Here is a 25,649-nt window from a genome sequence, read left to right on the forward strand (position 1 = left end):
TAAAATGTATTTCTTAGGCTACAATCTATCTCTTGAGATTTCAGTTTGTGGCTAGACTTCGAACAATCGTCGCTCATGTAAGTTGTTTGTCTACGGGGAAAGCAACCTATTTTAGAGCCAAAATGGCGAACATGAGGTCAGATTTTGATTGGCCAATCAGCACGCGCAGAACAGGCGTGACCCACGTGGGATCCCAGGTTTGATTGGTCGGTCGTGGTGAAGTCCTTTTCGAGATTTGATTGGTCGCGTTCGGTTGTTCTCGCGGTAGTTGAGCCCGCGTGTCAGTGGGCAGTCTGTGTGTGGTACTGCGAGTGTTGGAGAAACTAGGCAAAGCGATTGAGAGCGGCTGGCTCGTACGAGGCAAACTTTTCACAACCAGACCTTTTTAAACAAACAAGCAAATAGGGATTGGGGGGATTTTCCAACAACCACAATTCTGCGAATTGTGTTCAAGCGAGACACGAGTCTCAACAGAGGAAACCATTCTCGAAGCGGTTGTAGGCGCTGCTTTTCTAGGGTTGGGATTGATTCCCAACCAGCGCCTAATACTGATCGTATAAGGTCACGAGTGGAGGACTTCGACGTTTCCGCGGAGAAAGGAATTAATGCTGTATTTACATTCGCGGAAAAGGATTTTATGGAGACTAAAGGTAACGCGGAAGATAACTTTCAAAAGAATCCACTTGTAATCTAGACTGTTTATTTAGCAAATGAGCGCTCTTCGTGCTTTATTTTCTCTGTTCCTGTTTTCCAATTTGCAGAGCTGCTATTTCGTATTCACTTCGAGGCTCGATTGTGATAAACGGAATGAATGTATTTTTTTTTTTAATCTGTTTATCGAGGAATTGCTAGGTTGCTGTATGTCTTATCTCGCGTTTTTGACATTGTTCTGTAATCTTGTCGGGTTACATTCAAGCAAACAGCAGTCAGGTAATCTTGTTATTGCGAGAAGACTTGTAAGCAGCTTGTTAGTCGCAGCTCGCAGCGCAAATGACAAGCAGCGAATGTGTGTTTGACTCACTCTACACAACTATTCTGTGTTTACAGCACACGCGCAGCTGAATGCTTGACTCTTATTGGAGATAATGAGCCAACGCGATGTGTTTTTGTTTTGCTCATCGGCTCTGTGAAGGATAAAGGGGTTAAACCGGGGGAAAGGAGTGCGTGAAGCGCGTGGATCGGGTGGACCGACTGAGCTTTGTGTGTCCGCGAGTGCAGGGAGGGGTGACGGACGGGCTCTCGCTCATCTACTCGGATTACTGAAGAACGACACATCCCCTGGATCTTCACTTCAGAAAGGATACATTCAAGATGTATCCGCAGGGCCGGCATCCGGTGAGTAACATAAATTATACTGATGCATTGTGTCCAGCGCCGCGCGAGCGCGTTACCTTTTCGACCGTTGAGCTCGTGATCCTCGCGCACTATTGTGTCGCGTGACGTTTCTCTCGCGCGGCGTGTCCTTTATTTCTGCTAAAACTTAACAATAATGTGGTCTTCTGGGTGTCCGTTAACTTGCTTCTGAACAGTGGTACGTTTTCATCTCACTTTAAAGTAGAAAAAAAAAATGAATGGAAAAAACTGGAAGGAGGGGAATCAGTTGTTAGTTTTTCTCCGGGGCTGTTTAGACGCAGTGACCCGTCTGTGTCGCGCCGACCGCTGCTGAGTGTTGGAGGCTGTTCCCACTAGAGTGTCCAAACCACCGACAGGCCGAGCTCGAGGGAGCGCCTGGGCACTTCTGACAAACCGCAATTCAGCTCCGATGAAATATAATTTCCTTGAAAATCGGGAAGCATGAAATGTGTTATTGACACCCGTGGTTATACCCTTGACTTGTTCAAAAACACAGTGAAAGTAAAACCTGAGACCTATATGGACTGCTGTAAAATGGAGAAGGTCGATGTTTGTTTTGGTAATAGTGGTAGGAAGTCAAAGCTGCAGTGACACATTAAAAAACAGTTGGTATAATAGCATATTGCATTAGCGACTAGGTTAGATTATATGAATAATGTGAGTTTTATGGTTTACAGCAGTTTACATAAATGAAGGCTATTATTTTTCAGGCACCCCACCAGCCTGGTCAGCCAGGCTTCAAATTCACTGTAGCAGAATCTTGTGACAGGATCAAAGATGAATTTCAGTTCCTTCAAGCTCAGTACCACAGGTAAATATTGCTGTTAATCACCTATATGATGATACATTTCACACCTGTTACCTGTAGACTCAGAGACGGTTCTGATTCTGCTTTAAGTCTGTGTAAATCAAATGCAGCATCAGTGCAACCTTAAGCCTGGCAGTTGTCATAACAGAGTTAATAAGTAACTATAACCATATTAAACTATGCATTATGTAATTTACCATTATATACAGTAGGCTAACTGTAATAGTGGTTTAATGTTTTATTTGTAATTTCTTTTAAACGACTGTAAAAACAACATTAGTATTTGTGTCAATAAATCCCATGTGTATGTTACCACCTAGAGATTTTGAAGTGACTTTGCCATCCAGAAACGATTGGAACTCATTCCCTTTCTTTCTCTCTTCTTACAGTCTTAAAGTGGAGTATGACAAACTGGCAAATGAGAAGACAGAGATGCAGCGACATTATGTCATGGTAAGAGCAAGTTTGTTTTTAATCTGAGGTCTGCTATCTGTTGTTCTTTTGTTCCATGAAAACATCAATAGGGCCACCAGCCAGCTATCTGAGCTAATGTTTAGTATCCACTACCTCTATTTATTGTGTAATAGCGTTTGCATTGATTGCACCAAAGGACCAGTGGTGAGATTATAAGAGTGTGGGTGTTTTTATTTGTTGTAAAATGCCTGGAGGGTGTTTTGGACAGGGAGTTACTTCTTGTCCCATCTTCCAGGTGCTGAGTGTCTCTTGCCTCGACTAAGAAAAAAGGCTGGCTTGCTCAGTCTAATCAGGTTTAGATTTTTTTTTGTTATGAACTGAACGGCATTTAAGGGTCCACCCTATTGTAAGTAATTTGTCAAGAGTAAATAAGAATGTTACGATAATTGCGTTATGTGAATGTAAAGGGCTGTCATTGATCTTCTCAGGTAGCCACTTGAAAATCAATCAATCTATGCATTTATACAATTTAAGTGTGTATAGTTGTTTTTGACTTAAATTACTACCCAGCTGCAACATTATCAACCTTCAGGATGAATTCGGTCACTCAATGTTGGCTCTTGTGTGCAATTCAAGAATCACACTAATATTAGTGTGTCAGAACACCTTTTACTAGAAATCCAGTGAGTAGAAACTGAATTCCATCAGGATGTGATGTAACAGTACACAGGTTGAACAGTGTTAACTGAGCTCTACTCTCTCTTATCTTATTTGAACATGCAGTAGGTATTGACTCAACATGCTGGCACCTTTGTTAAATATTATTTTTCGGAGGAATGCCGTGTGGTAAAAAGGCCACTACCAGATAAACTAACTGAAATACACAGACATGCTCCAAGAAAAAAACGTTTGCCTTATTTGTTTGGATGAACATTTTTAGGGTCGAAAAAGGACTTTTATCTTGAGATGACACAGATGCCTGTGAGGGAAAATAAATGTTTCTTAGAGATGAAAAGGGTGTAGAAAGAGAGAGAGAAGCATAACCGATGAGATGCTTATTTGTCAATCTTTGCTTAGTTTGTTTTTAAGAGCTGTTTAGTAACTATTTTGAGAACTCTGCTTCCGTGAATGGTAGTGGTGCTGACTGAGTAAATAGTAAGTGGTCGCTAAATAAGTGTTAGCAGAGAGGTTCATAAACATTGCTCTCTACTCCTATAATCAGGCAATGATCTGTGTCTTAGCTTTGTGTACTTGGCTTGTTTATTTTTGTCTGTTAAACTAGGAAATAAATGGAGAGAGAGGTGCTACTGTAGGCAATATCATAATACTATTATTTGTGTGCTGAATGCATTTCTCATTTTCTCTTGCAGTACTATGAGATGTCCTATGGGCTGAACATTGAAATGCATAAACAGGTATGTGATGCACTCTCTGACACTATATTTTCATTGTGCATTGTATTTGCTTCATTTGTGTGTTGTTTTTTTTTGCACGTGTCCTCTGCCATGAGTCAACGAGTTTGTCTGGTCAAAGAGACGACAATAACACAGCAGGGTCTTTGCAGACATTCTTGAACAGTGTAGGGGTTTTGAAAAATGTTCTGCAGCTTAATAGCTATTTTTTTTATCTGTCAGAGTCTGCAAAAGGCGCATGCACAAAAACATGCAAGTATATGGTTGAGTAGTGATGCATATGATTAAATTGATTACAGTGGTCAGAGGCATAGTGGTTAGTGCCTAGTTTGAATCTGGCTTGTGCAAGTTTGAATTTGTTTCCTGAATCTGTTCCCCTTTCTTGTTTTTGTTTCCTATGCTGCCCCTATAAATAAAAGTTGCCAAAAGAGGTGTCTGCACATAACAGAACTAAAAAAATAAAGCGAAAATCAAGACAAAGATGGAGGCACAGACAGAGGCCGGCCCAGTTAAAGGTCATTAGGTCAGCTTCATCTAGCAGTAATTGTTATTTAACCTTTTTTAGTAATTGACGTGAATGGTGGCCATTACAGGCTGCCCGAATTGTTGGCAGCTTGTATGTTTTGTTTTTTTTCTTCCTGAAACTGATCGATTGGTTTGGTAACAAATGCATTTTATGCATTTTAAAGGAGAGAGAGAAAGAGAAATAGAGGAAATGGGGGTGTTGGTTGGTCTATGTCATTAGTAGTGGTATGATGTATAGTCATATGAGGAGGGCTCAGTTTGAAGAGGCCCTTTATGGTTCTCACCCTGAGGCCTCACAAGGTTAATGGTATCAGTGTGAGGGTGGTGAATTGGAACAGTATGCACGATCCATCAGCTACTCTGTGTTTGTGTGTGTGTGTATGTGTGTGTGTGTCTGGGCCACATGTCTCTCTCTCACAGACACTGCATTTTCTGAAAGGTTTTGTCAAGCACTTATCTCCAGCTGTGAGAGAGACTGAGAGAAAATGAAAAGGGAGGGAAGGGTAGGTGCAGGGGCTTTGCGCAAACAGGTTAATCGACTGTTTTTTTTTTTTTTTTTGTAGAGCCTCTCTTTTGTTTATCAATAGAGCCCTGACTGAGTGGACTCAAATTCATGCATTATTCATTGGAGCATGTACTCCCTGTTCTTTCTGGAGTTAGTGATGACAGCAGTCTAATAACACAGTCTACCCTTCATGTAGTGCTTTTGGCTGGAAAAGAACGGAAGGAAAAGGCACATAGGTGCCAGATTTGCCATGTGCTTTCAGGATCCACCAGATTCAGAATACTATTAAATAACTGTTTTATTAACGTGCTTGTGAGTTTGTATTGGTGCTGATTTTGCGGTACGTTAGAGCCCCGGGCAGGATGGTGTGTGTGCGGCCATGAGGGGAGGGCTGGCCATGTGGGGGCAAGAACTGGACGGCTGTGCTTGTCAATGTAGCCCTTAAATTACTGAGTCTCAGAGGCCCCTGAACTGTTGTCCCTCTGTGTTTAACACAGTTCCCTCTGTCTTCATTTTCTTCCTCATTTTGTCCTGAAGTACTCACTGCTGAATGCATGCAGAACTAGTGTGTGTGTGTGTGTGTGTGTGTGTGTGTGTGTGTGTGTGTGTGTGTGTGTGTGTGTGTGTGTGATCATCATTGGTGTGGCTGTATTTGGTCAGTTCTTTGTGTGCACACACACACTAAGCCAGATTCATTAAGTGAAGCTCAGTCTGTGGCCTTAGAGGGTGAGAGAGAGCGAGGAGGGGGGTTGAGACAGGCAGCGGGGAGGGAACTTGTTCAGATGAATAATTTATTCAGGATTCCAGGAATTGTTTGCCAAGGTGATGATGGTCGATTTGATTCTGAGCCAAAGCAAACTGACTCAGAGCACACTGCAGTCTCTCTTCAGAAGTGTTTGTGTACATGTGAGTGAGATGTCTAGTGGTGACAGAGTGCACCCACATTATTATGGCAGGCCAGTGAGCGTCTTAAATCAAAAAGTGCAGACAGGGTTATATTATAATTGGTGGTTGACCGATATAGCTTATATATATGATATTCTGCTTGTTTTTTTTTTTTTAAATATCGGAGTTGCCCAATAAGTTTTTCTATTTGGCCAATGTGTCAGAAATGAGGAATTTTATTTTGACAGAGCTGAGAACAGTGCCTAAGCACACAGTGCTCTTATTCTCTGTCTTCATTAGTTTATGGTCTCTGTTCAAGTTATTAGATAGAACTGTTAAAAAAAGAAAGTAAACTGTATACGAAAAAGTATTGTGATGTTTGCTTTTATATTATTAACCCCCTGAGGTCGGCTATCGCGCCGGCGCGATAGGCTCGTTTTTTTCCGTATGAGTGCAAAAAAATAATAAAATAAAAATATTAATTTTTATCTTATATGCTTGTGTTATACATCAATCTATCCTGTTAAGTGTGTATTGTTTTTATGTACACTCACAATAAAAACAAAGTGTTGTGCTTTTCGCCAAATAAAGAAAAATAAACACGAAGCGAGTTCTGCCTTCTCTCTCTCCGTGTAGTCCATTCTGAAACGCGTCCGAAAATGAATCATAACTCAGCGAATACTTCTCACACAGGCACGTGAGATATGTCTTTATGAAGCTTGAAATCTCCTCTTTTAAATGAAGTAATTTATATAAAAAACAAATGTTTTCAACTCATGTAATCCGTTTGAAAACAAGGAGAGGTACCGTTTTTCCTTCTGCCTCATTATCTCTATAATCAGCTGCGGCCGCCCCGCCCCCGGCGCGATTCACATGTAAATCGTTAGATGATCTAGTATGCAGCGCACCCACCCCCTGATCAATGCCATAAGTTTCTTCATCAGACTTACTGATAGTTCATCGCGTTTTGAGTATGACACGCTTCTCCGGTAATAAAGACTCCCTTCAGATGATTCTGGACGGCGAGGAAGAATGCACCTTTTCCTCAGAGGAAGATTGTAACTCAGACGACGAACGGCAGCATATTGAAGAGCGAAGTAAGTTTTACTTAAAAGTCTTTTGTCTTTTATTTTTCGTGTTCGCATTTATGAGGAAAAAACAATATTACGTGACAGTTCTCCATTATGGACGCGAGCGCTCTAAAAAAATCACTAAAAGACTTTCAAACTTTCACAGAGACCTCAAAACAGAAAGTACAAATCCTTTCTTTAAAACGAATTTCGTTTTGTATCAATTGTATCTTACTTTTAATAATTTTTTCATTAACAAATTTCCTGGATTTAAACTGCAAATTAACATTTATATTTCTTATAATAAAAATGAAAGACCTATGTTACAGACATATGAAAGACAACATTTCGTTGATTAGTTTTGGATAGATTATACATTTTTAATGTAAAATATCTGCCACCTCAAATAAGCTTTTGTTTGCCAATATTTGCTTATGTTAAATATAATATGTTTTGTCAAAAATAAAGTTATCAAATAATCAATCAAATCCTTAACTTTGAAATATGTATGATAAAATGTATACTTTAGTTTTTACAAAGAAAGATTACACTTGAATTGTTGTTGTAATTGTAACCTTTTTAATAAAAAAATATATTTACAAGGTAGATGTAAACAAACTATTAAAAGGTAAATATAAGCCTTTTCTTTAAATAACTTTTATTGTGTTTTATTATTGACAAATTTGGGGAGCACATAAATATTCCAAAACTGAAAATACAGTATGAGAATTAACTGCACAATTACTAGACATGTTTTCCTTGGATATTATAGGCCAAATTGCAAGCACAATATGAGGAAAAATAAAAAAGAATTGAGATGCTTCCAACTGTTGCTCTTGCATTCTTGTGGCTCAGTGACTCACCTGAATGAATGGCTAATTAAGTATGCGGGCCCCATTGTCTCCTAAGGTGTGAACCACTACATATACATGACCGTTGACGCCCACTCCGCATATGGCCTTTCCAAACAGAAAGTGCTTTGCAAAATTCAAATCAATGTATTGTGTTATGTGAATGATAAGGCAGGGTGATTTTCACTTCATTTTGAAGAAAAAACACTAGGCGATGACATCTTTTAGACAAAAGTCTTATTGGCACATATTTAGAATGTGTTTTATGGCCTTATTTCAAAAACTTTAGTTTTTAGTTTTTTCAATAACCACGCATAAACATTATTCTCTCAAAAATGCAGACATGTACATTCTTGTTGCTCACATTTCATGGTAGCCCTGTTTGTGCTAAATAGTGTGTAATTTTTTTTTGCCATTAATATGTTTATAAGCAACTGAAAAAAGCAAAAATGTCAGGGCATGTCAGAACATCTCAAGGACCCCAAAAACACCTTAGACCCCAGAGGGTTAATAATAGAAAGGCAAACACTATAATACTTTATCATTTACCGTTAGCGTTCACCAAATACACATTTATATAATTTAAACATCTTTGAATATCTAATAAACATTTAATTTCACAAACCTTGCAGACTTGGTCAAATTCATCTGTGAGATCTTCTGAAGTGTGTATTTCTGCAACTTTAAATTCTTAATTTCAACTATATTCAATTGTCCAATTTTTTTTTATTTATTTAATTTATTTTTTATTTTTACATTTTTTCTCGGAAGAAATCGCGTGAAAATCGTTGATGCTCGCATTGTTTTAGAGGAATGACGGGAAGAGCCGAGTAACTTACAAGTACCTCCTGATAATTTTCAAACATGTTAAATTTCACCAAATCATTTGCTCACTAGTATTTTTCTTTTCTTTCTTTTTTCTGTCCGAACCTATAGCAGCAGCATTGAAAGTTACAGTCTCCGACGTGTTTAGTGTGAAAGATCATGCGATTGCCATACAGGACAGTCGTGCCGTGTACCAGCTGCTTTGACGCGATTATCAGGTTAACTGACTTGTAACGTGTGTATTGACTCACGGCCTCCCGAGTGTCCAAACTCACACAGTGTACGCCCACCCTTATAAGTTGGGACACAACTTTTATTTTATCTAAACAAAAATAAATGGTAAAATCAATTGCTTTAAATGAAAGAAGTAAATTGCGGTCACAACAACATTATAATTTTCAGCGTGGAATTTGCATTTTTATTAAATTATAATTAATTAGGATAATTCCTTTAAGGACTAACTTTAAATGAGCACTTTTTTGTATCACTCGCAGTGAAAAATCCATTATTTTCTGACATTTTAAATGGAGACCAAAACTGATCAACTCTAAGTCCCTAATATTGAACGTTTAACCTATTATTATTATTATTATTATTATTATTATTATTATTATTATTATTATTATTTATTTACTCGAAATAGCTACACTGAATATGTTATGTTATTGGACAGTGCAATATGTAATACAAGCAGGAGATTTTTAAGCTGCTCGCCACATCGCATCCTTAGTCTTGAATATAGATACTGTAGTGTTTGTGTGTGTAATTTTAGGCCACATCTGTCTCTCAGCTCTGTTCACTGAACCAGGTGGTCGTGTCTGTGTCCTTTGTGTCCGGCTTCAGCAGATGAATGCACAGAGAGACACAAACATCACTAAACAGTTCTAACAGGATTTGTGCTGCATATGCAGCAAGGGCAAGACAGAGACACCCTGTACAGATGACTGCTGCTCAATGCAGCCTTTCAGCCCGAGGGAAGCCAAGGGTTAGAGGAGTCTGTGTCAGGCGGGAAGGAATGAACTCAAATCTGTAAATGCCATTGAGTGCTTTCATTTATTTGTTAGCGCAACTTATCTGTGAAGAATGTATATGTGGCTTTTTATGTTTGAGTGAGCATGTAAATGTAAGTTCAACCATCCAACTGACTCTTTACTTTCTCTGCCTGTCTCTTGTCTGTAATTGTTCTTTGAGTCACAGAGAGAGTGCAGCTGTATGTGTGTTCATTTGTCAGTGAGTGGCTCTCCTTCAGTGTGCAGTTGTTTTGCAGCATATTTAATCCTCATCAGTGTCTCCCTGCACTCAGCTCGTACCCACAGCAACAGGTAAATGGGTTCTGGCGTGCCATTGACATTGGGCTGTGTGTGAGAGCTCTTCACATACTGCTTGACAGCGCTGAGCACCTGGGATTGTGAAGCTGAGCAGAAAGCCTCTCTCTGCTGAAGGGCCTTGTTTTCACTCCCTGGCCCTATTTTTTTTAATCAGCCCGTGTGGGAGTGTTCTGGTTCTGTTCAGCAGTTCCACACTTCCTGCACTCTTCCCATGGTGCAGTGGTTTAATCTGAGGTTAATGTATGTAGTATAGTTTGTGTGAAGTGATTCGGATTAAAATCCTTTTGGCTTGTTTTATGGACTCTATCAAGGGTGAATCACACAAAAACATGCCCAGGTCACATTTTGCCTCAGGAAAAAAAAATAAAAGAAATTGTTTTGCATGTTGAAAATATCTCATTTTGCATGAGGTAAAAATGAAAAATCCATTAAGATTATTTGCATTGGTGCATTTGTTACAATCATGCTTTTCCTCTTTAGTTTATCATTACTGTAATATGTCTGGGTCACTTTTCTGTTTACTTTTTTGTTTGTTCTTTGGTAATTCCCTTAGTCTTCCCTAAATTGTATCATTATTGTCTTTACTGTAATAGCAGTAAAGTATTTTTGTATCATCATAATAAGATTAGAGGATAAAATGTGATTTAATTGTCAATGCTTCACAATATAAAAAGTCTTAAGATAATTAAGCATAGATATAGGGCTCTTTTTTTCAATTCTGATTTTGGCATTTATGAAAACAAGATAATAGAGCTGGGCGATATGGCCTAAAAAACAATCCCTGATTTTTTATTTTTTTCACAAAAAATCCAAATTTCCAATTTTAATCGATAATGCAGATGACAAATAAATTGATCAAAACAAGTTTTAACTTAATTTTGTTTTGATTTTCCCTTCTGGGATTTGATCTGGATTTCCAGGGTTAAAGTGCAATCAGAAACGACAGGCCAAAAATACAGGATGGCAGGCCCTGCCTTTGTAAACAGTGAAAATGTAACATAACATAACATAAAATGGGTGGATTGGGATTGGGGGTGATGTAAAAAACAAATACGTTTTTTAAATAAGTGTACTGTGATTGTCAAAACATTTGGTAACAACAGAATTTTATTAAGTTTAGTGACAACACAATGTTTACATGGTATGATGACTGGTATGCTGCTGTTTTTATTATTGCTTGACACAAATTTCACAATTTCAATTAAATTCTTGTGATTTGATTCTGATCTTGACTCAATATCGATTCCTTTGGATAAATATTAGGTACAGTAGATACGTTAATGTGTTGTGTAAAAAAATAAAAAATAATAATAATTCTGTAAACATACAGAGCCCTGTCAGTTGGTATTATTATTAAAGGTTAAAATAACATACATCTCAAATTAAATATGCATTTTTTTTTAGAATAACAACGTTATAGTATTTTAATGATGTAGGTTAGGTAAAAATGTAATAAATATGTAATATAGTTATCATATTTAGCAAAATACTCCTCTATAGCAATTTTCCTCCCTATAGTAAGTCTAACTAACATGCTATGGTCATTAAATGGTTTTCCTGAGGTAAATGTATAACGTTGCGTGACACATTGTTCTCCAGCTGTCTTATGGACCTCCTTCCGCGGTTGAAAAACTCTGATCTTTCGATTTTATTACATTTCGGTAAGTTGAACTGTATCTTTCAAATGACCTATATTCGTGTTTATTAACTAGTAGTAAAGAGTAACAGATGAGCGGTTCACGTGCCGCTTGAACTGAGATCTGTCAGCGATCTGTCACGTCACATTTACAAGCGCCAAAACGGTGTTTGTTGTTTGAATTTTGTAATTAAATTGACAGAATCTGAGAGCTGAGAATTGGTTTCATAGCAATAGTATCCTTTTCTGCTGATGTCCTCTTTGCTTCGCGATTTTTCTCTGCATGAGAAAATGGATGTGGCGTGATGGCGTGTAAAAAGTGACAATCGCGTGAGACTCACGGTGAATTCGTGAGAGTTGGCAGCCCTGCGGATTAAGTTTGTAAATGTTTTTGGTGGGTGCGCTTGTGCTGCCGCGGTTTTGTTCATTTGCCATGTTGTTTGTGTATCTCTATGGCAAACGCTGAGCCCGTTCGGAACTACGGGAGCCCAGAGGGGAACGTCAGCAGATGTAAAAGAGAAAACAGATATTCATTCAAACAAGTCGACGTAAACTACACATTCGAGTTAATCGATAAAATCGATTTATCGCCCAGCCCTACAAGATAATCGAGGTAAACCAATTATTGTGCCGCTGGAGCATTCCGTCCAGCGCATCTTCCTTTCCTTCACAGCGGTACACTTTCATTCCTCCCTAGAAGCCCAAACGTAACGTCCAAATCAGCCAAATAAGTGAGTAGTCTGCTGTTGCTAAACTGCGGGGCGTATTTGATTATTAAACAGGGTTATTTAAAGTGCATTAAACCACAAAAGAGACACTGTTCCTGTGTGCGCAAGCGGATGAGCAAGTAGGCTTCATATACCTGCCTAAACAAGTACACACAAAAATTAAAATGCCTTTTTGGAGAGTATTCACCTACTACAACAGTGGGTTATGTCTCAAGTAAATGTACAGAATTGAGAAAGATAATGCGTGTAACCGTATATTGGATTTGTGCATTAGTAAGTAGTCAGCAAGTAGTGTAATTTTCACATTTGCTTATTAAATTTGGTTGTTGTAACTTGTAGGCTATTACTTTGAATAGAGCACTGCTTATTTCATTTGTATTTTTGCTCTGTTGTATTTATTTGTCTGGTTTGATTGTAATTAGTTTCTTTGTTTTCTTTGTATCGCAGACTGTTTACTTGTATTCTGTAATTATTTAGGACCTTATCTTACATTAGTAAAGCTAGTATTAGTTTTTGCTAATGTATTGATAATTGAAATTTTACTGATATTTAAAATGACTCGTATCGCGAAATAAGACTTTCATCATATCATCGAGCTGTAATAGTGTTAAATAACTGCTCTCCTGTATTTGAATGCTGTGGTACATGGTGTGTTGTGTACTAACAAGTCTTGTATGCTGTTTATTAATGGAAAAGTCTCTTCTGATAATTACTGTGGAATATCTTCTCTTTTGGACAGTCACCAGGGTTTTTTGGCTCAGATGTAGGGGTTGTGTTTCTCAATCTTCCCTTTCTTAACACACACACACACACACACACACACACACACACACACACACACACACACACACACACACACACACACACACACACACACACACACACACACACACACACACACACACACACACACACACACACACACACACACGCGTGCTTCACCCCACCCATGAAAGACAAGCCGTTACTCCCCCCTCCCCCTTCTGCTCCCTTTCATCCCACATTAATTTGCTGAGTTGATCTGATCGACAGGCCGAAAATTCAATTTAATGACCTGCCCCTGTGCGCGTAATATGATTTTACTGCCTGTTATGGTCAAGCAGAGCTCCAATTTACATAATGATCTGAGGGAGAGATAGGGGTGGGCCGGTTGCTGTGGCAACCTGAGAGTGGCATACAGGAATGGAAGCCAAGGGGAGGGTGTGAAATGATAGAGTGAGCGAGGAAAAAGAACCTCAGCGTATGGCTTGTGTATGAGGGCAGGCAGCGTTTTTATGCTTTAATATTTCTTTTTTAGTTAGATGCCAACAGATTGTTGTTGTATGCATTTGTTTTGTGAAGGAGTGTGTGTTTGTGTAGCAAAGCTCAGCTGAAAAAGCGTTAATAGCTCAATGACTCTATAGGGGTGTGGAGAGGGCTTAGATCCTTTGTTCACATCCCTAGAGACAGTTCATCACAGGTCAGAACACATCCACTCTCACCCGCTCTAAAGAGAGACCGAATCCATCAGAGTGCCAGGGTCAGCACCCTCCCACAGGCACAGAGGTCACACTGCCAAAAAATGAACGGAATGTGGTTCTCAGTGAAAGAAAGAGAAATTTATCTCCTCCCTCACCTGCTGGGCCATCTGCTCCAACCTATAATCAATTTGTTCACCGCCCCATACTTCCTCTCCCCCCTCCCTCGTGCTCGCCTTTCCCTTCTCTCCCTTTCATCCTGAAGCGTTAGCATTGCTCATGATGAAATATAGCTCTTGGGGACTTCAGGTAACTGTGAGTAATGCAGGAGAACCAGAGCATGTTGGCTGATTACCCTGTCCGTCTCTCCATATCAATAAAAGTCATTTTGAATATTGCTGTAGGGCTCCGGTTCCTCGCCTCCTGCGCTGCTGGAATGGGAGCATGGGGAAAAATGGTAATTGCTCAGTATTGCCATCGTTAATCTCCCAGCACCAAATCAGCATTAGCATATTTCAGCATCTTAATGAAATAATCTGTCTGGGTAATGAGGGGGTGGTGGGGGGGATGAGGCCAGACAACCCCCCCTTCCTTTATATCTCCTTCTCTCTCCATCTCTTGGCCAGATGGGCAACCCAGGCCTTCTGCCCATCTTGGCCTGGCAAAGCTATGGATTTGGCCGGATCTGTTTCAGTAGCAGTGTGCTGGAGCGCCGTTTGGCTTTGTGAGCCACACACCATATCAGCCCTCATAGAGCCTCTTGTTCATTATGCGCCGAATCAGACACATGGCAACGTTAGCGAAAACAGACGTTTTTGAAGTTTTTACTTCATTAATCAGGAGTTCTGGAGGTATCCCATCATGCCTCGTTTAGATCCGCGGAGGCTTGATTAGAGCATTCAGCAACGTGAAAGTAATGGAAGGGTGTTTGAGTGCATGCTGTCGGAAATTAAGCACATTTGAGTGATTAGAGAAGAGCTGACAACATTCAATAACGTACTGTTTGTATGTCTCTTTTTTCCCCCCTCTCTTTCAGACTGAGATTGCCAAACGGCTAAATGCAATTCTTGCTCAAATAATGCCTTTTTTGTCACAAGAGGTAAATATTCTCCATCTTTCTTCATAAAATGAGCTGTTTGCCATTATTTCTGTTAGCCCAACCATGCTAATTTCCTGTGTATTGATTTGTCTTTTCTCTTTCCTCAGCACCAACAGCAGGTCGCACAGGCTGTTGAACGTGCTAAGCAAGTGACAATGACCGAGTTGAATGCCATCATCGGGGTACGTGGACTTCCCAATCTGCCTCTCACCGTGTGTATACCCCTCTTTCTCCTTCATTTGACCAGGGCCAGGGACAAACCTGCACACAAGCAGCTCAGTGTACTAATGCATTCATGCCTGGCTCCTAAATGACAATTGGATTTATAGTCTGGTAATAAAGATCAAATTTGCTCTCTAAGAAGCAGTTAAATTAGCCTACTCCCACAGGTGGGGTCAAAGGTGATGTATCAGTTGTAATCCTCCAGTGTAAAACCTTCAATCCAACACGCATCACCTCAGCAGCTCCTAAACTGTCCAAGGACAAATCCGTGATTGCTAGAGCCATTTATACTAGTGTTCTGGGAGGAGATCAGGATTGTTGGTGTGTCTTAGTCCCATCAATCTCCTGCTGCAGATTTGCTCCTGCCCTTCAAGGTCTTATTTTTTACTTTGTTTTAATTTGTAATGTGATGTTTACACCTTTTTGTTTGCCTTTTTATGCCATTGTTTTTGTCTTATCAATACGTGCTGATCTGTGTGTCTGTTTGTCACATTTGAGAGGCATGTGGAGAGAGACATGTTTGGGCTTGTTAAGTTAAGCTCTTGTTTTGATCACACAAAGGGGAGAAGTCTAATTCTGTTAGGGTTGTCTGTGATTAGCCATGTTAAATACTTTAAAGAGCTTGTGTTAAGGAGCATTGAGAAGCTTCCTACTCACTTGGGCAACACAAACATTACTTGAATTACAATCTTTGATTGTAATCCAGAGATAACTCTATGAATTTAAAAAATATCTATAAATTATGCATTTCTGTAGGTCAGTAGACTATAAACTGAAGTACTCTTACATGCGCAGTCAAGCAAACTACGGCAGGTTTTTGCATAGTCGAGCAGCTACAGTCTTCATCTTTCTGTCCAAATATACAGGACACAGTGTGTAATTGAATATTTGAAGATGCGTGTTGTCTTTGTCGTTCAGAGCAAGCGCAGTTGTATTCTGACCGTGTATACATGCTTGACAGTCTAGGTCTGTCTAGTCTGAGTTTTCAAAAACCCAAACTAATACGATTTCTGCCAGAATAAAGGACCATTCACATCAAAAACAAACTATAAAGATAACTAATGTAATATTAGTGTCCTCACCAACTAACGATAATGTTCTGTTTATTATAAAAGTGCACACAGTTATGCCGCCATCTGATTTAAACGCTCAAGCTCTTTAAATTCCAGTGGATTCTGTTTGGCTGTCAACGTTTTTGTTTATCAGATGGAAAAAAAAAAATATATCTAAAAGTGTTTCCAACAATATAATTTCTTTGTCTCATCATTGTAACTCTGGTAAGGACTTGCCACATTTTGAACCTTATAGTTTAGTTTACATTACCCACCTTATTTATAATTTAAGCTGATGCTGCCATTGTGTTACTTGAATGTACAAGGCTTCTGGTGTCATTCACATCCTGTTATTTCAGCTGTACTAAAACAATCCGTTATGATGCTTGATATTTCAAACTGGTATTTATCATATTGTGTTAATGTATTATTTAATCATAAACACACTGGTTTGTAGCAAATAGTTTGCTGTTTACTTCACTTTGTTATTCTTCTAGTATTTTTCTATAGTGGCAAATGAATCAAGTCTCGCACATTCACAGAAAAGATCTTACTTCCGCATTGAAAAATAAGGTGTATAATTATCGTCCTTGTGTGAGCAGGCCTTACAGTGTTTGCATTTCATTTAAAAAGACAAATTATTGTTTTAGTTCAATAAAACCTTGAATGTGCATGTAAAAGTTATTGGTTTGTCTCCTGTGGTGAGTGTGGTTACCCAGCTTTGATTAGCCTTGGCTGGGCTAGTGGGTAGGAGGTCCTGAGCTGGGTCAGGACAGCCAAAGCCAGATATTGGAATTCAATTAAGGCAAATGAGCCAAGACTCTGACCCCTGTTTTCAAGGTAATTGCTTCCTCGAATCTGCCTGAATGCAACTGTCGACGGGGCTCCATCATTTAACAGCTAGCCATTCAGCAGAGCAGCTTGGCAAGAGGTGGGGGAGGCATGGGGGCAGGGCTTGTTGCTTCTGCTCACACATACACACACTTAGCAGTCACATGGTCATCATGATAGTGGATAAATAGATGTAGTCAGGCAGACACTTGCCACACTGTTGCAGGAATTAACACACATCCTTATAGGCTTGGGGAAAAAACAAGCTTTTATTTGTTGGCTAGTGAAGATGGCAGGAGATCAATCTGTGAACCCTGGTAGAGAGGAGGGGGGGGGGGGGGGTCATTAAAGATTCACTGTTAATCAGGAGCCAGCAGCGTTTGGCACGGAGAGAGAGGATAAGGAAGATTGTGAAAGGAGAGAGAGACATTGTGAGAGGGAGTAATATCCACAGGGAGGGGCAGAGGCAAATAAGTGGGTTAGCAAGAGGATAGAGACGCCCATGAAAGCTTTAGTCTGCGGTACGACTGACCTGTTAAATTGGTAGTGCTGTACATGTATGTGGCTTTGCTAGTAAGTTACTGCCGTTATGTTGATGCTGTAGAAACAGTATGAATAACACACATACACTTGCATGTTACATACATTAGGGCTGCACGATTATTCAGAATAGAGTTGGAAACGAGAAATGGCTTGGTGCGATTATCAAAATGTACGGGCTGCGATATAATTAAATGGGCGCTGTGTTGAGCATGGCACTTCTTTTTGTTCAGTGTTTTTAGTGTGGCTTGGTTCTGGACTAATACACTGTAGTAACCTCCTGTTTTGTTTTTCATTTCAATTAGTTGTAGAATTTCAAATTGTGCAGTCTTGCAGACAGGCAAAGCAAACCTAGAGCTTTTATGATGCATTTTAAATTGCAATCACAATTTTTAGCAAAGAAATTGCAATTTGATAACTTGGTCTCCACTTGAAATTGATATTAATACAGGTGTGATAAAGCCAAACTGGACCTTCATTTCATAAGTCAATGTGAATGTTAATGCTTTTCATGTTAAACATTAGTGGCTGACTCTGAGGTTTGCTGCTGGTTTGCTCTGTTTTGATACAGAACACCAGATTCACTTTGCATACTGTTTCTGTTCATTTGCATTTCAGATTTCACACTAGCAGCATACATGGCCTCAGTCTGTCTCAAAACATGTCTTTTAACAATAAAGCCGAATGTTTAGCCAGTTGTTTGCCACTTTTAAAATATTAGCGGATTACTAATGGGGATCAGGGTGTTTTTCTAGGAAGGTTAAGGGTGATCAGCGATGTGTTGAGGTTAGAAAAAACACACATTTAAATAAAAGAACCCCTTTATTGCTAAAATAGTATTGGTCAGAATGGTATGCCTGGGTAGATTTGTGAAGTAGTGATGTGTTATTCATGAGTGAGCGTGTAATGACATGCTCGTCTCTTTTCTCTCATCAGCAGCAGCCTCATGCTGTCTACCCTGCTCTGATGGTCAGTGCTAAAGAAGCTGAGACCCCAACCTTCTTTAGATCCTAACACCTTTGTGTTATTTAGTGTGTTTATGTTCTGCATTGTGCTTCTTTTAGTCAAAGCAATGGCTTTTTACTGCGAGAATAGTAGTGCTTGCTCGCACATTTTATAAATATATATTATATATTTATGAGTGCTGTTTACATTGAGAATGCAGGACTGCTGAGACATCAATAAAATGTATTTGATACATGTTTTGTTTGCTTAAAAGAAGAACTGAATGCATTAACTAAATGCATTACATTTTGCATGAGAAAAATATTTTTGTATTTAGAGCCTCAATTCTGCATAACTGAAATTACTATTAGTTGTCTATTCACATGTCTAATATGTATGTACACTACTGTTCAAAAGTAATTATTTTTTTTGTGTGAGCAAAATACTTCCTTTTACAAAGGCTGATCAAAAATGTTTGATCAAAAAACTAGTAAAAATGCTAATATTTTGAAACAACATTATAATTTAAAAATAACTTTTTAAAAAAATGTATTTTAAAATGTGATGGCAAAGCTGTATTTCCAGTAACTATTTCTCCAGTCTTCAGTGTCACGTGATTTCTAATACGATTTATCACATTTGAAAATTAACAGCATTTATTTTTTTATGTATATATATATATATATATATATATATATTGTAACATTCTAAATGCCTTTTCTGTCAATTTTGATCAGTTTAATGCATTATTTCTGAGCAAAAATAATATTTTGAAGCTTTTGAATTGTAGTGTATTTCAGCTTTTTATTTGACAATAAATGTCAGTATTTTTTTTAACACTATATGGACTAAATTAGTTTGATTTACAATTATTAGTTAAGAACTGATTTGAACTGAATTGGGTTTTTTGCAGTTATTACTTATGTGGGTGTGTCTGTCTTTTGTAGATGTGGGAAGCTCATGTGCAATGTATGTATGTCTTACAGAACCGTTAATAAAGCGAATTTATATTGGTTATAAATTATATAATTGTAACACTGTGCAATTAAGGGAATTAAGATGAATGAAGAATGACAGCAGTGCAATGAGATCTGTAGCTTTATTTGTGTTATTAGATGAAGACACAATTTTATTTCAGACATTAAGCAAGGAACAACATGATTGATTCGGATGATTAAAATCACACAATTAAACACAAATTTACCTGATCTATTCTCTTGCATAATTACATCATCTTCTCTCAGTTGTAAACAGCCACTGCTTTGACACCACGTGTTACTTACTATTAACTTAACACAAACAGAGAATGGCATATATCATTGGCTGTTAAGGAGGCGTGGAGGACTGGCATAGCTTATGTGATAACCATGGGTCTTTGTGTAAACTCTCAGATATATTATGGGTTGTGAGGTGACTCCAGTGTTTACCAACTTTTCACTAAACTCACTTGACTTTGTGTGTGTGTGTGGATTAATGTTTGTGTACATATTGATTCAGTGAACAAATATCTGAAAATCATGCACACACATTTTCATTTTGCCGCATGTATGATGGGAGTGTGTATAAATCAAACCTGTTTGAATCTCATGTAATTAGTAATAGTTTTGTGCATATCCTGGGTTGCTGCAAAAAGATGCATGTTAAGTAGTGTGGTTTTTCAAAGGCAGTGTGTACGTTTAAAAATCAGTAGTATGTGTTGGAGTGAGCTGTTCCTGCTGAGCTCAAGGAGGACATGTCCTTGTGAAGAGTGTCCTGCTTTGATCCATCCACTAATGGAGGTGTTAGGGTGCCAATGTTCTTTCTGTGCATCCTGTGAGAGAAGGGCTTAACCAGTCACCTTTATTCAGTGCTTGCTGTCCATAAGCCCTTTCCCTCCGACCCACTTGATGTAAATGTGTGTGTTGACAGCAGCAGCAGCTCCAGGCTCAGCACCTTTCTCATGCTGCCCACGGACCCCCGGTCCAGCTGCCCCCTCACCCCTCGGGGCTGCAGCCCCCAGGCATCCCTCCAGTCACAGGCTCAGGATCAGGTCTGCTGGCGCTGGGGGCTCTGGGCAGCCAGGCACACCTGCCAGTCAAAGATGAGAAGAACCACCATGACCTGGAGCACAGAGGTAACTTGCTCATGCACTGAAGAGAAAACCACAACAAATGTCCTGAAGTAGTACGCTCATGCTTTGGTAAGAAAATAAATGTGAATGTTGACTTGATGTTTTTCTTTCTCTGTTTCTTTTATCTCCTTCATCGTTCTCCCTTGGATAAAGAGCGGGAGTCTAGCACGGTGAGTTCTGTCAGTTTCTGAATCTCTGTGTCTACTTGACTTTTTTTTTTTTTTTTTTCACGAATAACTTCAATTGTAATTTGTTCCTAACACAAGTACAGAAGACTTTACAAAATGAATCATTTTACTTTAGTGGTACTTTTGTGTCCATTTTAAATGTGCATTCAGTTGCTTTTTGCTAGCGTTTGCATTGCATTGCTGTTCATGTCCGTTAAGTACCGATGCCACAATTGTGTTAGACACTGCACTGCCATCTGTCGAAGCAGATCAGAATAATCATCTTTGAATTTGATGTAAATTACGGTAGCTATATTTACTCAATTGGAATAAATTCATTCCGATTGATGAATCCGAACGTAGTGTTTATTTGAACGCTAAATAAAGTGATGTGGGCTTATGGGTTTATGTCACAAGGTGTTTTTTGTTTTTTTTGTTTAAACATGTGCACACTGCTCAAATATACAGTTTCCTGCTGTTTCCACATTTTATTCTCCTACATTGATTTCTTTGTTTTAAAGAGCAGACTTGATATGTATCCATTTCGGGTCCTAATTAGGAGAAGGTGAGCACATGAACCGTTGTGCCATGCTGCTTATATTAATCAAGCAGTAAAAACACCTGTTCCTGCACCCAAAACAAGGCCTCTTTGGATTAAAGTCTGAAACAAGGACTGATAGGACATTGTCCTGCTCCACTTCACAGATGATGAGTGGAAGGAAAACTTTAGAAAGATATGATAGTCATTTGTCACTTCGTTCATTTAACAGCAACAACAGCAGCTCGTTCCTCGTGTCGTTACGCCATTTCTACGTCATTGCACATGCACAGTCCTTTCCAGTTTCGGTTTTCAATCCGATCAATTGTTTACATGTCCTCTTGATTGGATTAGAAAAAGTTTAAACCACCTCTTACAATCCAAATGAGATTTTAACCTGATTTGGCAAGTTTATTCCGAAGGACATGGTTACATGTGACTTTATTCTGACTGTGCTAGATGTCCGATTTCCTGCTGTTTATGCTGGTCAAGCATGATAATACGTGCGAATTTTAATGCTAATAAGACTAGTTTTCACTCTTTGCAACACCAAACAACAACACTATGCTGCTAGCATATCTACATAGATGGCAGCCAGTGTGCGTGAGGATTCTCTTTGAAGTTTAGTGAAACACCTGCACAATACAAAATTAAAATGCTTTTTATAGAAAACTATTGAGTACAGTCTTCATTTCATGAGTGTATACCATTCAGATGACTCTTTACAAAAACGTGATTTATTACTTAAATATGTAATATTTGTGTAAAAAAAAAAGGCTTGTACATTCTTTAACATTACTCCTTTTGTGTTCCATCAAAATAATGTGGTTTGGAATAAGGATGAAGTACAGTGAGGAAAATAAGTATTTGAACACCCTGCTATTTTGCAAGTTCTCCCACTTGGAAATCGTGGAGGGGTCTGAAATTTTCATCGTAGGTGCATGTCCACTGTGAGAGACATAATCTAAAAAAAAAAATCCAGAAATCACAATATATGATTTTTTAACTATTTATTTGTATGATACAGCTGCAAATAAGTATTTGAACACCTGTCTATCAGCTAGAATTCTGACCCTCAAAGACCTGTTAGTCTGCCTTTAAAATGTCCATCTCCACTCCATTTATTATCCTAAATTAGATGCACCTGTTTGAGGTCGTTAGCTGCATAAAGACACTGGTCCACCCCATACAATCAGTAAGAATCCAACTACTAACATGGCCAAGACCAAAGAGCTGTCCAAAGACACTAGAGACAAAATTGTACACCTCCACAAGGCTGGAAAGGGCTATGGGGAAATTGCCAAGCAGCTTGGTGAAAAAAGGTCCACTGTTGGAGCAATCATTAGAAAATGGAAGAAGCTAAACATGACTGTCAATCTCCCTCGGACTGGGGCTCCATGCAAGATCTCACCTCGTGGGGTCTCAATGATCCTAAGAAAGGTGAGAAATCAGCCCAGAACTACACGGGAGAAGACTAGAGAAGATCTGTGTGGAGGAGTGGGCCAAAATCCCTCCTGCAGTGTGTGCAAACCTAGTGAAAAACTACAGGAAACGTTTGACCTCTGTAATTGCAAACAAAGGCTACTGTACCACGTATTAACATTGATTTTCTCAGGTGTTCAAATACTTATTTGCAGCTGTATCATACAAATAAATAGTTAAAAAATCATACATTGTGATTTCTGGATTTTTTTTTTTAATTGTGTCTCTCACAGTGGACATGCACCTACGATGACATTTTCAGACCCCTCCATTATTTCTAAGTGGGAGAACTTGCAAAATAGCAGGGTGTTCAAATACTTATTTTCCTCACTGTATGTCATAGCAGAACTTTTATTTTTCATTGAGCTATTCTTTTAAGTCCTGGCGTTTGATAAAGAGGGAAGTCAGTGGTACGTTAACAGCGTGTAGAGAGCCAAACTGGCAGCATTAGGGCACACTAAGCTTTAAAAAAAAAAAAAAAAAAAAAAGGAGAGAGAGGGGAGCCTGCTGTATAATCCTGCTTTTAATCCAGGTAAAAAATGTGCAAAAGCACAGGCCAGAGATTAGCAGCGCTATAATTTCATCACAATTAAAAAAGACTTTGACTCTCTATCTTAAAGGATTTGTCCTCACCCACTCTTCATGTCTGCAGCTCTTGGCTCAGATAAACCTTACTCATTCAACCATATATCATAGCCTCCTCCTTTTGTTTCTTCTTGTGCCTCTTTTCTACAGTTTTGTTAACTGCTCTTTCATTCGTTCCTTTGGCTCTTTGTCTCCACAGCTCTGGTTCGGTCCCTCTGTGCATACCTCTTGCTGTGTTTATTTGAGGTTTTCATGTAACCACTTAAATTCTATCTATCTCCCAAATGCTGGATTGCCCCATTTCACCTCTTAAACTGGATATGCAGAAAGGTTTGACTTGGCAATAGTGTATAGTGTGTGTGTGAATGAGTGCAGTCATGCCTGCAGAAATCAGACTCTGCTGCTGATTAGCGCTTAGTGCAGCAGTGGCCATCCTGCTCTCTGCCCGCCAGGACTTCCTGTTGTCACGGGTCATCTGATAGCACCGCTCTGACTTTGCTTATTGAGTCACGTTAAGCCTGTCTTAAAAGGTCAGCCTATTAAACCTGCAGCTGAGATGCACACATACACGCTCAGTTGCTCGCTTTCTCCCTGTCAGGCGGAGAGAGCAGTCTAGGTCTATTTATTACTTTTGGATTAGCAGAAGAAGGGGGTGGGGAGAGAAACGGGCTGCTTAATGCTGACAAAAGCAACACTGAGATTGTTGTAGAGTGTTTGTGAGTGGGGTTTAAGCTCCTGGGATTCCTTTGTGTCGTCTCCAGGAGAGCATGGAGTTCCTTCTGCCTTCGAGATCACTTCCTTTGGCCCAGCCACATCCTCCTTTTCATCTATCTCCCCTTCGCTCTCTGCATGAATAGAGGTTTGTCATTCAGACTGAGAGTGTGGGCTTGGCACTGAGATCATGCCCTGGCAGGGCCACACTCTGGCCCAGAGATGGTGCCCGTCTGCCCAGCTGTGCTCACAGAGGGAGCGCCACTCAGCCGCTTCCATTCTCAGTGCATTCTGGGCAATGAAACTCCAGCTGCTCTCCCTTTCTCCTTTCCTGTCCTTTCTGCTTTCACTTTCTCCTGCTTTACTGTATCTGCACACACTTTCTCAGTTTAAGTACACTCTTATTTTTTTTGTGGTGAAAACACAGGTTTGCTGTGCTTATTTCGAGAGCTCCACAATTTGGTCAAAAACTGCTATTTTATATATCAATACGACTATAAAAAGAATAATAGTTTATTATTAATATTGTGAATATTATTAGTTTGTTGTTGTTACCATTTAAAAATGTTAAAATAAAAAATCACTATTGTAAAATTTCACTGTAAAATATGAGCTTTTAAGAAGAAAATAACAATAAGAATAATTCTATTTTACAGAACAATTGTAAAATTACAATTACTTTTACTTAAAATTATGGCTGTCTATTTCTTAATTTTCAAATATTATACAATTAAGTTTTTTAGTGGAAAACTGAAGGGAGCCCTTAATTCTCTTTTGTTGGCCGATTTAGAAGTCCTTTACAAGTTTAAGTAGATGGTTGACGTGTTGCGTTTTGAAATGCAGAAACTCAAAGCTTATGCAGAGATGGTTTTCGTAAGGAGCAGCATTTACTGCGAACCAAGCTGCTCTGAGACACTGAAAGCCACACTGGTGTTTTGCTGAGACACCAGGTCATGTGCCACGCTTCACTCTGAAACACACAGGGCATATATTTAATTAAATGGCAGCATTTGCACTTTGCAGTTTGATAATCACACTAAGCCGTATTGCGTTTTCGTGCAACCCTACAATAAAGATAGTGAGTGGTCTTGGCAGAGGGCCATGCATGGACTCGCTCTCTCTGCTTCGGCCTCATTTAAGGCCCACTAGTTGTGGTGAAAGGGTGGGTGTTTGCTGTGTTTTAGTTGGGATGGGCATGTGCGGGAGGGTAGGAAAACAAGCTGTCGTCTGGCTTGTTAACTCTCAGGATGATGGTCCGTTTATTCTGGTTTAGTGTGTGCGTTTCACCATGTTATTCTCTCTCTCCCCATTTCTGTGCTGCGGGGATCAGTTTTCGCTTGACCCTGCTGTCCAGTTTGGCACATTCGCGTTGTGTAATGCTTGGTGCAGGTTGCCCAGGGCTGCGGGGTTAGGCCAGAATGTTTGAAGTGTGGTGTGGTCAGGCTGGTTTAGAGGCCTCACTCTTCAGGGATAGTTTGCTCAGCTGTCCCGCCTGCTTTGCTTCATGGGGCCTGGGCTGGCTTGCTTGGCAGGCCCCACGCTCTCTCCCTTCCTCATTGCCAGGGAGTAC

General features: G+C 39.4%; 1 protein-coding gene across 22 annotated transcripts in view; it reads left to right on the forward strand.

The window, feature by feature from the left end:
* The window catches only part of tle3b (TLE family member 3, transcriptional corepressor b), a 39,286-nt gene that overhangs the window by 445 nt on the left and 13,192 nt on the right, over positions 1–25,649 (forward strand). For 2 of the 22 annotated variants that reach the window (XM_081351091.1, XM_081351073.1), the window contains exons 1-10: positions 251–650; positions 1,048–1,335; positions 2,064–2,164; positions 2,551–2,614; positions 3,946–3,990; positions 14,834–14,896; positions 15,004–15,108; positions 18,478–18,510; positions 20,395–20,599; positions 20,750–20,766. In XM_081351091.1, the coding sequence (XP_081207217.1) occupies positions 1,312–1,335; positions 2,064–2,164; positions 2,551–2,614; positions 3,946–3,990; positions 14,834–14,896; positions 15,004–15,108; positions 18,478–18,510; positions 20,395–20,599; positions 20,750–20,766 (657 nt within the window). In that variant the 5' untranslated portion in view covers positions 251–650; positions 1,048–1,311. Of the gene's footprint in view, positions 1–250; positions 651–1,047; positions 1,336–2,048; positions 2,165–2,550; positions 2,615–3,945; positions 3,991–14,833; positions 14,897–15,003; positions 15,109–15,134; positions 17,011–18,477; positions 18,511–20,394; positions 20,600–20,749; positions 20,767–25,649 lie in introns of those variants that run through there. The other 20 variants (XM_081351072.1, XM_081351090.1, XM_081351078.1 and 17 more) reach the window with 17 other exon arrangements.

The sequence above is a fragment of the Scardinius erythrophthalmus genome, assembly GCF_964197995.2.
Source record: "Scardinius erythrophthalmus genome assembly, chromosome: 2".
In the NCBI taxonomy this organism is placed as follows: domain Eukaryota; kingdom Metazoa; phylum Chordata; class Actinopteri; order Cypriniformes; family Leuciscidae; genus Scardinius; species Scardinius erythrophthalmus.